Source organism: Echiichthys vipera (genome assembly GCF_963691815.1).
Source record: "Echiichthys vipera genome assembly, chromosome: 1".
NCBI classification, from domain to species: Eukaryota; Metazoa; Chordata; class Actinopteri; order Perciformes; family Trachinidae; genus Echiichthys; species Echiichthys vipera.
The window spans coordinates 10,920,347-10,939,036 of NC_139826.1; the positions used below are offsets into that span (position 1 = coordinate 10,920,347).

General features: G+C 32.4%; 1 protein-coding gene across 4 annotated transcripts in view; it reads left to right on the forward strand.

The window, feature by feature from the left end:
* LOC310948860 (myocyte-specific enhancer factor 2A-like) overlaps window positions 1-9,293 on the forward strand; it is a 46,013-nt gene extending 36,720 nt beyond the window's left edge. For all 4 annotated transcript variants that reach the window (XM_083916135.1, XM_083916132.1, XM_083916133.1 and 1 more), the window contains 7 exons: window positions 201-335; window positions 640-847; window positions 1,385-1,432; window positions 1,931-2,091; window positions 6,624-6,750; window positions 7,186-7,288; window positions 8,255-9,293. In XM_083916135.1, coding sequence (XP_083772261.1) covers window positions 201-335; window positions 640-847; window positions 1,385-1,432; window positions 1,931-2,091; window positions 6,624-6,750; window positions 7,186-7,288; window positions 8,255-8,636 — 1,164 coding nt within the window. In that variant the 3' untranslated portion in view covers window positions 8,637-9,293. The remainder of the gene's footprint in view (window positions 1-200; window positions 336-639; window positions 848-1,384; window positions 1,433-1,930; window positions 2,092-6,623; window positions 6,751-7,185; window positions 7,289-8,254) is intronic.
* The last annotated feature ends 9,397 nt before the right edge of the window (window positions 9,294-18,690 follow it).

Sequence of the window (18,690 nt, forward strand, 5' to 3'; positions counted from 1 at the left end):
TGAGTTGTGATTTATGAAGTGCTCTCTGCTCTCAGTAGTCCCTCACCACTCTCTGGGGAAAATGTGGCTGTATAATGACTGACAACTACCGGCCACTGTAAGCTGTGCCAAAGAACTATTGATGTTCATGCTTTTTCTACTTTTTTACCGATGCTTTTTAATCAACATTTCTAATGCTGCTGTCCCCATTTCACCTCCAGGCCCTGAACAAGAAGGAGCACAGAGGCTGCGACAGCCCCGATGCTGACGGCTCCTACATCCTCACCCCCAATACTGAGGAAAAATACAAGAAGATTAATGAAGAGTTTGACAACATGATGAAGAGTCATAAAGTTGTAAGTTGCACTGCGGTTTATTGTGTACACCCAGTACTGACGCAGATCAGAGCCTTGCTTTGCAATATTCAAAGTATGTTAAGAGGCTGTAACCCATCTGCATCGTCCCCACCTGCTCTATCATCCCATTGGTTTTGCTTGGGATTCTTCTTCCCTTTTATTTTTATACAGCACAAAATGTCACATTTATGCCAGTCAGTCGGCTTCAGTTGGTGATCATATGCTGGTCAAACAAACACAGAAACATGTTCTGGGATTGATCACGCTCATGCTGACATGTCTCTATCTGTCACTTCCTTTCCAGTCCACTGGCCTGCCACAGCAGAACTTCATGCATGGCAGCATGTCGTACAGCCCTGGTGCAGGAGGAGGAGGAGGAGGAGGAGCAACCTCCCAAGCTCTAGCTGCAGCTACAGCAGCTCTTGCTGACAGTGGGATCCACTCCTCGCCTCACACACAGCTCCATAGAAGTATAAACCCTCCACAAAGACCTCCCAGCACTGGGAACACAGGTGTGTGATTGTGTGTGCATCATATTCCAGCATTGTACACACTGAGCTGATGACATGCAGTTGTAGGAAACAAATGTTTGGGCATGTAAATTTAGGGGATCACCTTTTGTCTTGATGGGAATAATGTGTGGACCAACAACTGTGATAAAAACAACAGTAGACAAATAGGCCTGTATTAGTTCATGGATAGGGGGAAGAAAAGAAACACACAGGAATAATTTCACTGACGAGCACATTTAATACATTTAATGTGCATTCTTGCTTTCTCTGTGAATGTTTTCCCTGTGGTGGGTGACTGCATGTTGGACATTTTTGGCAATTTTTACTCTGTGTGCAAAGATATAAACGATAACAATGATTAGGGGGAAAAAGGACCAGTAACCAGTAAAGTTGGATACGTGTCAGTGGTTACAGAACTCAAACTGATGGGAAATAAATCAAAATACAATCTCTGTCTGTCTGTTTGTCTGTCTGTCTGTCTGTCTGTCTGTCTGTCTGTCTGTCTGTCTGTCTGTCTGTCTGTGTTTTTATCCACAGGTGGCCTGCAGGGCAGTTCTGATATGACTCTGCAAAATGGACCAGTTGGTATGTATCTCTCAGAAGTGGTACAAACACACTCGACAACCATTACCTTTGAAACACACCATCACCATACGTCCTCCTCTCTTCCTTTATGCCAACTGTATTTGTCTGGACTGTTGGATCTTTAACCCTCGCCACAGACTGTCCTCTTTGCACAGATGCTTCATGCTCTCCCTCCCAGAACACCATGTCTCATAAGAACACTGCCATTATGTAACGTCAAGAGCGAGAACAGATCAATTATTCATTATTATCTCCTGTATAATATATAGCTGTACTTTCTCCATTCGGAGCCTCGTAGTGGACTGGTTGATTTAATGCATCAAACACGTGAGACTGTAACCTCCCGCACATTCAAATTTAAAATCTTCCTAAATTAAGGTGCACTAAAAAAGAAAATACTGTAAAAGACTCTGAAACACTGCTGTTGAGGTGTGGTCCATGTAGAAATGTTACCATCACTTCTCCAATGTCCTTGTATTTCTGTGGTTCTGTGTCCAGTGAACGGTTTCGTGGCCTCTTCTGGTGGAAGCAGCTTGGGGAAGATCATACCGCCCAAATCTCCTCCTCTTCTACCTCCTGGAAACAGCCTGGTCCCTACCAGCCGCAAGACAGACCTCAGAGTGGTCATCCCTCAGTCCAAAGGAATGATGCAAACACTGGTAAGTGTGTGTGTTTGTGGTTCTTATATTTAGGACCTACACAAAGGTAAATAAAGATAAGGAAATGTCCCTTTTTGACACTCTCTATGATTAAGTGCTCTTTATAAGTCTGATTGTTAATGCAATAATACTTAAAGCTGTGTGACCACTAGGGGGCAGCAAATCGGGGAAAGAAGTTGACAGATAATGGGCATTCATTCATCAAACGAGATCAGGCGATCAGGCGAAAACGCAAGTCCTCCCATTATCTAAAATGGGGGTAGGTTGTTTAGGCTGCGGCGGTGGAAGCCGAAAAATCTGCGGTGAAAAGTCAGGACGGATTCAACTCTTGGAGAAACGCAATCCCAATGTCAAGCTGCGGTGTTCAATCATGTGCCTGGCGATCAGACTTGTCAGTCCATTTTGAGGCGGGTGTTAGAGTCCTGTACAGTAAACTGTAAACAACCTTCCCTTTATCACTGCCACAAGAGAGCTTTTAAAAAAAACATGAGGCTAAAAAAAAAAGAATCACAAGCGCTTAACTGCCCAGGAGTTTGTTTACCACTTTACTGATTGTTTCCTACAACAAACCCCAGCACAAAGCACAGTCCCTTTTCTCTTTACTTTCTCTCTTTCTCCATGAATTTGTGGTCGGAAATGTCGACATCATAACAACAATCTGACGGACGATAATTGAAATATAAAGTCTAATTGTGCTACATCAGGGCGTTAAAGAACACAACAGAACTTCACACAAATGGACCATTTAAGCCACACTCTTGCCAATGTGGTGATTCGGCTGAGCTGCTGGAGGATATGTGGGACCATACAAAGCTACAACCATATAAAAACGTACACAGGCCTTAAGCCTTTCACTGCCTGAGTACTACGAGTAATACAATGTCTTTTAATTCTGAGGGGATGCTGGACGCAGACAAGAACAGGGGAAAATAGATGATGCTGATGCAGGTCAGCAACTTTTCAGAACAATTTGTCCGACATCATCTGTGCAAATTAAACCTTTGTTCTCTTAAAGGAAACAGGATCTCATTTTCTCATTTTTTTAGGCGTCTAAAATATGTTTTGCTGCTTCCCCCGTCCACTACAGCTTCTGTTTCAGTACTCCTGCCTGCTTTTCCAAACTGGCAGTGTGCTAACCATCATCTACAGTCGGTAATCAGTTGGTAATGGTCATCAGACTCAAGTCTCTATGATGTTTGGGGACAGAGCCTTCAGCGTGGCAGTCCCCACTCTCTGGAAATCACTCCCCACAGACATCCACAACGCCTCCACCCTGATAACCTTCACATCTGCTCTCAAAACATTCCTGTTCACCAAGGCCTTTGGCCTCTAGATGTGTTCTTGTGTGTATGACTCTTTGGTTGTATGTCCCACATATGTAAAGCATCCTTGGGTTCCTTGAAAGGTGCTATATGAATCCAAGTTATTATCATTATTATTATAATTATTATTTCTGTCTTCTTATTTTCCTCTTTCATTGGCGTGTTGTTACCGTTCATCGCCACTAACTAGTAACTGACAACATGTGTCAGGAGCCGATGCCAGTGGGCTATAAGACTAGACTCAAACAAAAGGTTCATGTGCATCATTGTAGTACTATAGTCAGAAACATCTCTGCAAACATTACTGTAATTATTATTTTCCTCTGTCCATGTACCATTCTGTTCCTACTAAAAATATATTTTTGCTTTTTTGTCTCTTTATTTTAATATTCATATATTGTATGATTAGGCAAACACTTCATAGCTTTACATGAAACATCATTTTTAGACATAGAAATCTACATAATCTGTGACTTAAATATACTGTCCTAAATAAAAGCATATTATTTAAAACAGTGGACTGGTAACGCTACTACACATTAGCACAAAAGACATCCTCTATTTTATAACCCTGGGTGTAGCATTTAAAAGAAAGGGTCAGTAGATTGTGAGGCAGGAACAGCAAAGAATGAGGTCACCACTGGCAATCCCAGGGGCATCTTGTGTATTGCCTTTTATATTGTGTAGGACTTCAGGTACCCTCTCTATAGCCTGTGCTAGTATTTGTAGAAAGGCCAGTAGAGTGTTCTTTGTATTTTATAGACGCCACTGCTAAGTCACACACAGCATCTCCAGTCTGTACATTCAGCAGCTGAGTTGACTTATTCAAGTTGTTGGTTTGCCCTTAACTGCCTTACTGTTGCACTTCCCTCCCACAGTACGCTCAAACATGATGTAGCAATTAGAAAACAATGGAACAAAAACCTTTTTTTTTCTCTTTTCTGTGACAGACCATTACTCCGCTGCCTGTGGGATCCAGGGGATTTTTACGTCTTGCAGTAAAAGGACAGCCTTTCTTATTTCTCCTGTTATCCCCTGTTAATATTAAGTCCAGGCTTTCAGGAGATATGGTGTAATCATTTTTGAAAAGTATACATAAAAAACAACAACTTTATAAAGATTTAAACACAAGCTCATAGTTTTCCTGTGAGCATGAGAAAAGTTGTTACTTTTTTTTGAGAATTTACAGAGAAAGTTAGAAATCGATTACATATTGAAAGCACTTCATGTGTTTACCTTCCCTTCATTAAAAGAATACAGTCTTATAAATGAATAAACACCCTTTCATTCGCATGTGGCAGTCAACTCTGCCTCTACAGAAATGACTTTTTGATTATGTCTTTTTTAATCACCATAACTCTTTCTGAGATGATCATTGTTGATCACTAGATGACAAATCATTAATAGTCATCATGCTTGCAGTTAGCATGGTCTTATTCAGTGGTGTGGAGGGTTAAACACTGCTTTTATAGGTAGGCACTGGTGTGCAGTTTACACATGCAACAAAACCATAAACAATAGAACACTAATACTTCCACAATGTTTAAACCAACAGACGCTGCTCAGATGAGGATATCAGTGTGTTTCTGCATTTCATCTGCTGTAGTAAAAGATGTTGAGTTGTGGTCAGACAGCAACTCCTCTGTTTGATCATTTTGTGTTTTGTGTGCGCCCTTTCTTTCCCCCACGTTTCCTGTCAATCTTCAAACTGTACTATGAAATAAAGCCTTAAAAAGGCCAAAAAATAACATCCTCTTCAATGATATGTGTGCAAGTAATGCCTACATGCTTACACCAGATGAGTGTAAAGCATGGTTTGTATACTGTATTTGCACAAGCAAGTACAAGTCTTAGTTTGGAATTTTTAAAAGGTGTTTCTTCAACATAAAGGACTGAGCAGGTCCGCGGTTCTTCATCATCATTACCCTGTCAGCTCCAACTTGAATTCTCTACTACGGTATTTGCCACTCATACAGTAGTGACAGAGAGATAACTCAGATAACACAGGGAAAGGGGAAGGAAACACAATGTAAGGTTCCAGTCACATTGGGTTCCATTTTTAGCATCGTTTTAGTCATGTATCAGGTTATGTGTGCATGTGGGTGTTTTGTGTGTTAGTGCATGCATTCAGCAGTGAATGACCTCATTTGGGGTGATGTCATAGCTGACATTATCAGGCTGGGATAGCAACAGCCCAGAGAGGAGCACCACGAAACGTCCTATTGCTGTTGAAAAATGTGTCAAGTTTCAAAGGGCCACCAGTTTTGATTTCCAGCAGCTTCAGGCACTACGCCTGCCAAGCCAACTTCATTTCTAGCTTAATTTGCATCTGAGACTGATTAAGAATGAATTGCCTGCTGGTATTTCATTTTTGATTACCGGTTAATGATTCACTCAAACAAGTAAATTATGTAAACTGTTTTCATATTCACATAGTCCATCAGGCTCGTTTAAACAATCTGAAACTGTTAAGTCTCGTTGCAAATCTTTGGTCTGAACTGGGCTTTACTGTCATTCCCCCGTATGCAATGACAGGTATGTTCAGACAGACAGTACGTATGAGAAGAATCATTTTTGAACATTAAACATGTTCTTGTAGAAACCCAAAATACAAACTTGAACCTGAAAATGAGCTAAATATGGGTATTATAATTCCTTAAAATTAAACCAAGTAAAGCACTTTTGTGTACTTGTCTGCAAAATGTAATCAAAAAATTTGAAAAAAAAATGTATATAAACCAAGTAATTTAAAGAATACGATTGTATTTTGTTATACAAACCATGCCCTCTGTGTTTTCAGACACCAAGTCATGACTGTCATGTCGGTGGATGTCTGGTTCACGTTTAGTAATGAAAAACATTTGACATCCATCAGCAGCCTTTTGTCCTGTTTAGTGTTTTTCTTGAGCAGGACGCTGAACCCCAGCAAGTTCAGACACACTATCTGGAGGTTGGAGGCATGCTGGGAAATGTAGGAAATTAATAAGTAGAGATGTCACAGGATTACATCCCTAGAATACAGGTTAAGAGTGTTTGTTGAAAGACTCTATGGGGAAATCAACTTACACTGACATCATGCGGTTGAATTGGGACATCACATGCCATGTTCAGCTGCATGACACCCACCGTGAAGTAAAACTGCATTGGAAAAGCAACAGGACTTTAATGAATAAACTTAGTGAATATGTTTGTGTTTGAATGTATTTACAGAGTAACCAGAGGCTCAGCGGCAGTTTGTCCAGCCAGCCTCTGTCCACCCCAGTGGTCTCCGTCAACACACCCAGTCTGCCTCACCAGAGTCTGGTCTACTCGGGGATCAGCTCTGCCTACAACAACGGTACCTGATTAATGATTGTACTGTGCTGTACTTGAGATGGTTCAGGCATTAATCTGCATATGTAAAGCAGCTCTTTTGGACATTTTAGTGGTTAAACTAACTGTATCTGAATAATACAAAGATTTATAGATATGCGTAAATATAATCAGGAGACATTAAAACTCTGCACTGAAAGTTAGTGATAGTGAAAGAGTTTCACGTGGGTAAGCAGATCATTGCCACAGTAGATCATTAGGCTGGTTCTGAAGTCGTATCGAAGAAGCCCAAGATTGTGTGTGTGTGTGTGTGTGTGTGTGTGTGTGTGTGTGTGTGTGTGTGTGTGTGTGTGTGTGTGTGTGTGTGTGTGTGTGTGTGTGTGTGTGTGTGTGTGTGTGTGTGTGTGTGTGTGTGTGTGAGAGAGAGATCATGCTTACATGTCCTCTCTCTCTCTGTCAGATTACTCCCTGAACAGTGCCGAGCTGTCAGGCTTCAGCTCCCCTGCAGGCCCCTCTTTAGGCTCCATGGCAGCGTGGCATCAACACCAGCTGGGCTCTCTGGGGTAAGTACCCTTTTCTCTTAATGACAGGTCGTGTACAAAACAGGTCGAGTAACATTCACAGGAGATGACCGATGTGATGTGACTTAAGTTATAAGGGGCAGGACAGGTATGTGCTTCACTACTGACAGCAATTTTACACCAGACAAGTGCTGGAGGAAATAGCAATATGACACAAATTACAAATTAACGCAATGCTCAGCAACTGCTCAGCAACTGCTCAGCAACTGCTCAGCAACTGCTCAGCAACAGCCACTGTGGCCACAAGTGGCAGTTAGGGGATGATGGTAAATGCTAAAACAGCACAAATAGATAAGAGTTGTAAAACAGCAATACCTATCTTAATTTGGCTAATATGGCTAACATTATCCACCATCAACCATCGATAAGGCTGTAGCAGGAAAACAGTGTATTGAAATAAGCAAGGGGTGCAACTCATATGAGTTTAACTTCTCATTTCTTGGAGGAACAATGTGCTGTGTCTTCTTTAAAGATGTACACGGTGCCTTTAAAGTCCTGAATGAAAAAGTAAATAGTATGTGCTCTTAGCTATATTTACTTAAAGCATCTCAAATAAAAATGCTGCGCACTAAATTCAAACTAATGCATTTTTTATTTTAAAATGCATGTTTAATTTAATATTATACATTATCTTTTTAGATCATTTTTGCTATTGCATTCTTGTGTAAGTAGCATTTTTTATTGTTTTAGTTGGTCAAAATGAAGCTCATTGTTGGGTTGTTTGATCCATCGAAATAGTTCATATTTCATGAGATCATCATTGCAAAATATTAGTTCCTCAAATTTGTGCTCAAGTGCATTACACCACAGTATTATTCCACCGCAGGACAAGTTTCAGTATCAGCCAACCTGTTCTGTCTACAGACCTGTTGTTTCACCACTAGATGGCGCCTTCACCCCACAGTCACAGCCTTAAAACATCCTCTTCCTCTGTCCCTCCGTCTGTAGGTCAGGAAGCTCCAATCTCTCCATCAACACCAACCACAACATTAACATCAAAGCCGAGCCGATCTCCCCGCCCCGCGACCACCTCAGCCAATCAGGGTACATGACCCAGGCTCATGCCCCTCCTCATCCTCATCCATCCACCAGAGCAGAGATGGGGAGGTCTCCTGCAGGCAGCGTTAGCTCCTCCTGCAGCTCCCACGAGGGCGGCAGTGACCGGGAGGAGCAGCAGCAGCAGCAGCAGCAGCAGCAGCAGCAGCAGCAGCAGCAGCAGCAGCAGCAGCAGCAGCAGCGGCTGGACTTCCACACGCTCCCTGTGAGCCGGGCGGAGGGCAGAGAGAGTCCCACGGTCAAACGGATGCGAATGGACAGCTGGGTGACATAAAGCTTACAGTCACGCAACGACACAACACCAGGGCAATCACGGGAGGGACACTGTTATGCAAATTATTGTGGATTGTATCGATGTGTTCTTCTCATTAAGTTATCTTTTAATTGTTTTTGTTTGTTGGAGGTCAGATTTTTCAGAAGGGTTGAGCAAAATTGAGTCGGAAAATTCTGGATCCGTCAGAATCGTCTCATCTGAAAATCTCGAGTGGTACTTAAAACACAACATGTCGTCCTTTTTTCAAATGGAAATGGTCCGAGCACCCCAGGCTGATCATGTGGGTCCAACTGCAGTACATTCTGTCACTTTCTTATCCAGTGGGATGCAGTACCGTACACGAAGAATCCAAAAAGGTTCAAATGAAAGTGTTGTCCGTCATGATTTTGGTGATAAAGCAGTGAAGGGTCTCTGGGTGTCTCCCACCAGGTGTCACCCAATTCACTTCTGATCTTCTCAGGGTTTGAAACATTGAACGAGTCCAACATGAAAGCAATACTCCCTCCACATGGTCCCCGTAACTCCTCTTTATAAAACCCTTATTTATATCAGCCAAAGCAGAATGCTGTTGTTATGTTGTCTGTGTGTTTCTATATTGTGCACAGAATAAGATAACATTTCATGCAGATTTCAAACTGAAAGCCATGGACACTTGTTCTGTATGTACTATCCAAATATGATCTTATTGTTTTGTATATATTATCTTTAATATATATCACTTTTGGTGTACCTATATATTGTTGATTGGTGTGTTCTGTAACTGCCTGGGTGAAATATGATGCCCCCCACAGACGATCGCCACATTTACAAGGCTTTGAAGTGAAGTACGCTGCGCTGCACTATCTTGAAACCAGCTCTCCAAAAATATACTGAAGGCTAAATGCACTCTAGAAAATATTTTTTAATAACATAGATCTAGCTTTTTCACAAAAGGGACGTAATACAAAAGACAAGGATGACAATAGAATATAATGAGACTTTCTGGTTTTGTCCAATAACCTCAGCAGGGTTGAATCTGACTGAACTGAGGTCAGTTACATGAGCACACCTGGGATGAGATGAAATCTGCTTCATTAGTCGTCACATCAACCACAGTCTTTCACTGCCAGACCTCTCGGCCGCGCTGTACCACAGAGAAACACAATTACAAAAGTTGTTCTTGTGTTGTGAGTGGTTATGGGTACATGAGATGATGTACAGACTTAAATTGGAGAAGAATTTCCTGATGAATAGTTACAGGATTACCATGTATTTCTTTTTTTTACGTCTCTGCTCGCGACAGTCTCTGTACGTTCGTCCCATTCTTGTGAAGGCCATGTCTCAAGAACCCCTGGAGGGAATGTCTTTCATTTGGCACAAATGTCCTCTTGGACTCAAGAATGAACTGATTAGATTTTGGAGGTCAAAAGTCACAACACTGATTACATTTCACACAAACGTCTGATAGGATAAAGCGCTAAAGTGATGCCCGTTTATCTCCAAAAGGTATCATAATGTTTCCGTCCATTACTCAACGCCATAGCTGAGGAACAGAAGGGGAGACATGCGGTCGTAGTGACACTAATCTGAAAACAGTGTGTGTGATTATAGATCTCCTCTGCTGCTGGATTGTGAAAAATCCACATTTCACCAAAAAATACACTTAATACCTTTTTATTTAATTCCCTAAAAGTCTTCACCACATATATTTTGCAGATCTGGACAGTTTGGATGTAAACTGTAACTCGACTGGTTGGCGGAAGCTTACAATCACAATGTAGTAATTCTAGTTTAGTACTTTAATTGTTTTTATAAAAAGTTCATATGAACGTGTGTCTGAAAGGTCCCATATTATGCCCATCTTCATGTTCCGATTTCTGTTAGATCACGTTTACTTACTTTAAAGTAAAAAAACACATTATTTTTCTCATACACACTCAGTCTGAAATGCTCCATGTCTTTTTGAGACCCCGTCCACAAACAACCCAGCCTGCTCTGATTGGTCAGGATTTCCAGATCTACTGCATCTGCGCTTCTTGCATCTCTGCACCGTCATTGAAGCCGGGCAATGACTGCAATGGCACCGTACCTGCATTTTCTATATATATTCTGAATCCGGCTGTGTGCATTTCTCTGTGGATCGTTATTTAGCACCTCGACCTGCTCTGTAATAAAAAAAAGACACGGAAACGTTTTATGATATGGGACCTTTAACTAACCACAGATGATGGTGGTTAACTGAAACGTATACATGCATTAAACACTGATGCCTGTCAGTCTGATCTGATGTCACATAGATTGGTGTCCATTAGTGTGACAGTTTGAGGTTCTTGGAGACGGGAATTGACTGAACGGTTGTGACCGAGCAGTTCATGGTTTGTGTTTGAGAAAATGAAACGTGGGGAAATACGAAACAGCCCATGTGGTGAGTGCAAAAGCTGCAAGTAACCACAGTGGTTCCAGCGAATGATAGCGCGGGTGGGAAGCATCAGTGATGAGCGTAGAAAGAAAAGAGACAAAAGGAGCTGAGATAGAGTTTTGTAGCACACGCTCCGTGTACCTTTTCACAGAGGAAAGAAAACAAACTGTGGTCATGAACCATTACAGTATGAAAGGGAAAATACAGAGGCTGTTTAGAAGACAGGAAGAGCCAACATTGACAGCAGCACTGTACTGGATTGTTAAAGTACTATACCTTGCTGCAAACAGACAGGAACTACTGAGTTCACTGAGGATGTACTGGTGAAGCTCGATATTATATTGTATGTTTGTATGAATTGGCCCTGGCTTAAACCATGTGTGTTGTATGGAATGACTACAACCCATCAGAACACAAGCAGGTGGAGGAAGATGAGGATTCAGATGAGACAGTAACACATCTGCAGGGCGACGTAAGGGCTTGTGTAAACTGCCACGTAGTGATCTATAGTGTGAAAAGATTATAGTGTGTAGACTTTAAGCAGCACTACTGATGGAATTAAGAGCCTTATAGAATATTATTTGACACCATTTTATGTCAGCTGTAAGTTTGGTCAGTGGTTTGATGCAAGATTATACTAGTTTTGTTTTTTTTTGTTGTTTTTTTTTATCTTTTGAACTTTTTGTTTAACAGAGAATTTCCTGACATTGGACCCGAGAAAAAAAAAACATAAAAAATAAATCATTAACAAAAAATTAAATAATAGAAACATAAATAATGACATGATAAAATAGAGTAAATACAATAATAATGATATGATAAAATAGAGTAAATACAATAATAATGATATGATAAAATAGAGTAAATACAATAATAACGACATGATAAAATAGAGTAAATACAATAATAACGACATGATAAAATAGAGTAAAATACAATAATAATGACATGATAAAATAGAGTAAAATACAATAATAACGACATGATAAAATAGAGTAAAATACAATAATAATGATATGATAAAATAGAGTAAATACAATAATAATGACATGATAAAATAGAGTAAATACAATAATAATGATATGATAAAAAGAGTAAAATACAATAATAATGACATGATAAAATAGAGTAAAATACAATAATAACGACATGATAAAATAGAGTAAAATACAATAATAATGATATGATAAAATAGAGTAAAATACAATAATAATGACATGATAAAATAGAGTAAATACAATAATAATGATATGATAAAATAGAGTAAATACAATAATAATGACATGATAAAATAGAGTAAAATACAATAATAATGATATGATAAAATAGAGTAAAATACAATAATAATGACATGATAAAATAGAGTAAAATACAATAATAATGATATGATAAAATAGAGTAAAATACAATAATAATGACATGATAAAATAGAGTAAATACAATAATAATGATATGATAAAATAGAGTAAATACAATAATAATGACATGATAAAATAGAGTAAATACAATAATAATGACATGATAAAATAGAGTAAATACAATAATAATGACATGATAAAATAGAGTAAATACAAAAATAATGACATGATAAAATAGAGTAAAATACAATAATAACGACATGATAAAAAGAGTAAATACAATAATAATGACATGATAAAATAGAGTAAAATACAATAATAATGATATGATAAAAAGAGTAAATACAATAATAATGACATAATAAAATAGAGTAAATACAATAATAATGACATGATAAAATAGAGTAAAATACAATAATAATGATATGATAAAATAGAGTAAAATACAATAATAATGACATGATAAAATAGAGTAAATACAATAATAATGACATGATAAAAAGAGTAAAATACAATAATAATGACATGATAAAATAGAGTAAAATACAATAATAATGACATGATAAAATAAAGTAAAATACAATAATAATGACATGATAAAAAGAGTAAAATACAATAATAATGACATGATAAAATAGAGTAAAATACAATAATAATGATATGATAAAATAGAGTAAATACAATAATAATGACATGATAAAATAGAGTAAAATACAATAATAACGACATGATAAAAAGAGTAAATACAATAATAACGACATGATAAAATAGAGTAAAATACAATAATAATGACATAATAAAATAGAGTAAATACAATAATAATGACATGATAAAATAGAGTAAAATACAATAATAATGACATGATAAAATAGAGTAAATACAATAATAATGATATGATAAAAAGAGTAAAATACAATAATAATGATATGATAAAATAGAGTAAAATACAATAATAATGATATGATAAAATAGAGTAAAATACAATAATAATGATATGATAAAAAGAGTAAAATACAATAATAATGACATGATAAAATAGAGTAAAATACAATAATAATGACATGATAAAATAGAGTAAATACAATAATAATGACATGATAAAAAAGAGTAAAATACAATAATAATGACATGATAAAATAGAGTAAATACAATAATAACGACATGATAAAAAGAGTAAATACAATAATAATGACATGATAAAATAGAGTAAATACAATAATAACGACATGATAAAAAGAGTAAATACAATAATAATGATATGATAAAAAGAGTAAATACAATAATAACGACATGATAAAATAGAGTAAAATACAGTTATAATGACATGATAAAAGAGTAAAATACAATAATAATGACATAATAAAATAGAGTAAATACAATAATAATGATATGATAAAATAGAGTAAAATACAATAATAATGACATGATAAAATAGAGTAAATACAATAATAATGACATGATAAAAGAGTAAAATACAATAATAATGACATGATAAAATAGAGTAAATACAATAATAATGACATGATAAAAAGAGTAAAATACAATAATAACGACATGATAAAATAGAGTAAAATACAATAATAATGACATGATAAAATAGAGTAAAATACAATAATAATGATATGATAAAATAGAGTAAATACAATAATAATGACATGATAAAATAGAGTAAATACAATAATAATGACATGATAAAATAGAGTAAAATACAATAATAATGATATAATAAAATAGAGTAAATACAATAATAATGACATGATAAAAGAGTAAAATACAATAATAATGATATGATAAAATAGAGTAAACTTGTCATGTCATAATAATGACATGATAAAAAGAGTAAATACAATAATAATGACATGATAAAATAGAGTAAATACAATAATAATGACATGATAAAATAGAGTAAAATACAATAATAATGATATGATAAAATAGAGTAAAATACAATAATAATGATATGATAAAATAGAGTAAAATACAATAATAATGACATGATAAAATAGAGTAAATACAATAATAATGATATGATAAAATAGAGTAAAATACAATAATAATGATATGATAAAATAGAGTAAATACAATAATAATGACATGATAAAATAGAGTAAATACAATAATAATGACATGATAAAATAGAGTAAATACAATAATAATGACATGATAAAATAGAGTAAATACAATAATAATGACATGATAAAATAGAGTAAATACAATAATAATGATATGATAAAATAGAGTAAAATACAATAATAATGATATCATAAAATAGAGTAAAATACAATAATAATGACATGATAAAATAGAGTAAAATACAATAATAATGATATGATAAAATAAAGTAAAATACAATAATAATGATATGATAAAATAGAGTAAATACAATAATAATGACATGATAAAATAAAGTAAAATACAATAATAATGATATGATAAAATAGAGTAAATACAATAATAATGACATGATAAAATAGAGTAAAATACAATAATAATGATATGATAAAATAAAGTAAAATACAATAATAATGACATGATAAAATAGAGTAAATACAATAATAATGACATGATAAAATAGAGTAAATACAATAATAATGATATGATAAAATAGAGTAAATACAAAAATAATGACATGATAAAATAGAGTAAATACAGTAATAATGACATGATAAAAAGAGTAAATACAATAATAATGACATGATAAAAAGAGTAAAATACAATAATAATGATATGATAAAAAGAGTAAATACAATAATAATGACATGATAAAATAGAGTAAAATACAATAATAATGACATGATAAAATAGAGTAAATACAATAATAATGATATGATAAATAGAGTAAATACAATAATAATGACATGATAAAATAGAGTAAAATACAATAATAATGACATGATAAAAAGAGTAAATACAATAATAATGATATGATAATATAGAGTAAATACAATAATAATGATATGATAAAATAGAGTAAATACAATAATAATGACATGATAAAATAGAGTAAAATACAATAATAATGACATGATAAAAAGAGTAAAATACAATAATAATGATATGATAAAATAGAGTAAAATACAATAATAATGACATGATAAAAAGAGTAAATACAATAATAATGATATGATAATATAGAGTAAATACAATAATAATGATATGATAATATAGAGTAAATACAATAATAATGACATGATAAAATAGAGTAAAATACAATAATAATGACATGATAAAATAGAGTAAATACAATAATAATGACATGATAAAATAGAGTAAATACAATAATAATGATATGATAAAATAGAGTAAATACAATAATAATGATATGATAAAATAGAGTAAAATACAATAATAATGACATGATAAAAAGAGTAAATACAATAATAATGATATGATAATATAGAGTAAATACAATAATAATGACATGATAAAATAGAGTAAAATACAATAATAATGTTATGATAAAATAGAGTAAAATACAATAATAATGTTATGATAAAAAGAGTAAATACAATAATAATGATATGATAAAATAGAGTAAATACAATAATAATGACATGATAAAAAGAGTAAAATACAATAATAATGACATGATAAAATAGAGTAAATACAATAATAATGACATGATAAAATAGAGTAAATACAATAATAATGATATGATAAAAAAGAGTAAAATACAATAATAATGACATGATAAAATAGAGTAAATACAATAATAATGACATGATAAAATAGAGTAAATACAATAATAATGTTATGATAAAATAGAGTAAATACAATAATAATGATATGATAAAATAGAGTAAATACAATAATAATGACATGATAAAATAGAGTAAATACAATAATAATGACATGATAAAATAGAGTAAAATACAGTAATAATGACATGATAAAATAGAGTAAAATACAATAATAATGATATGATAAAATAGAGTAAATACAATAATAATGATATGATAAAATAGAGTAAATACAATAATAATGACATGATAAAATAGAGTAAATACAATAATAATGACATGATAAAATAGATTAAATACAATAATAATGATATGATAAAATAGAGTAAAATACAATAATAATGACATGATAAAATAGAGTAAATACAGTAATAATGACATGATAAAATAGAGTAAAATACAATAATAATGATATGATAAAAAGAGTAAAATACAATAATAATGATATGATAAAATAGAGTAAAATACAATAATAATGATATGATAAAATAGAGTAAAATACAATAATAATGACATGATAAAATAGAGTAAATTCAATAATAATGATATGATAAAATAGAGTAAATACAATAATAATGACATGATAAAAATAGTAAAATACAATAATAATGATATGATAATATAGAGTAAATACAATAATAATGACATGATAAAATAGAGTAAAATACAATAATAATGATATGATAAAATAGAGTAAATACAATAATAATGACATGATAAAATAGAGTAAATACAATAATAATGATATGATAAAATAGAGTAAATACAATAATAATGACATGATAAAATAGAGTAAATACAATAATAATGACATGATAAAATAGATTAAATACAATAATAATGATATGATAAAATAGAGTAAAATACAATAATAATGACATGATAAAATAGAGTAAATACAATAATAATGACATGATAAAATAGAGTAAATACAATAATAATGACATGATAAAATAGAGTAAAATACAATAATAATGACATGATAAAATAGAGTAAAATACAATAATAATGATATGATAAAATAGAGTAAAATACAATAATAATGATATCATAAAATAGAGTAAAATACAATAATAATGATATGATAAAATAGAGTAAATACAATAATAATGACATGATAAAATAGAGTAAAATACAATAATAATGACATGATAAAAAGAGTAAAATACAATAATAATGATATGATAAAATAGAGTAAAATACAATAATAATGACATGATAAAATAGAGTAAAATACAATAATAATGATATGATAATATAGAGTAAATACAATAATAATGACATGATAAAAAGAGTAAATACAATAATAATGATATGATAAAAAGAGTAAATACAATAATAATGATATGATAAAATAGAGAAAAATACAAAAATAATGACCTGATAAAATAGAGTAAAATACAATAATAATGACATGATAAAAAGAGTAAATACAATAATAATGACATGATAAAATAGAGTAAATACAATAATAATGACATGATAAAATAGAGTAAAATACAATAATAATGACATGATAAAATAGAGTAAAATACAAAAATAATGATATGATAAAATAGAGTAAAATACAATAATAATGATATGATAAAATAGAGTAAAATACAATAATAATGACATGATAAAATAGAGTAAAATACAATAATAATGACATGATAAAATAGAGTAAATACAATAATAATGACATGATAAAATAGAGTAAAATACAATAATAATGACATGATAAAAAGAGTAAAATACAATAATAATGATATGATAAAAAGAGTAAATACAATAATAATGACATGATAAAATAGAGTAAAATACAATAATAATGATATGATAAAATAGAGTAAATACAATAATAATGACATGATAAAATAGAGTAAAATACAATAATAATGACATGATAAAATAGAGTAAATACAATAATAATGACATGATAAAATAGAGTAAATACAATAATAATGACATGATAAAATAGAGTAAATACAATAATAATGATATGATAAAATAGAGTAAATACAATAATAATGATATGATAAAAAGAGTAAATACAATAATAATGACATGATAAAAAGAGTAAAATACAATAATAATGATATGATAAAAAGAGTAAATACAATAATAATGACATGATAAAAAGAGTAAAATACAATAATAATGATATGATAAAATAGAGTAAATACAATAATAATGACATGATAAAAAGAGTAAATACAATAATAATGACATGATAAAATAGAGTAAATACAATAATAATGATATGATAAAATAGAGTAAAATACAATAATAATGATATGATAAAATAGAGTAAATACAATAATAATGACATGATAAAATAGAGTAAATACAATAATAATGATATGATAAAATAGAGTAAAATACAATAATAATGTTATGATAAAATAGAGTAAATACAATAATAATGACATAATAAAATAGAGAAAAATACAATAATAATGATATGATAAAATAGAGTAAATACAATAATAATGACATGATAAAATAGAGTAAATACAATAATAATGACATGATAAAATAGAGTAAATACAATAATAATGACATGATAAAAAGAGTAA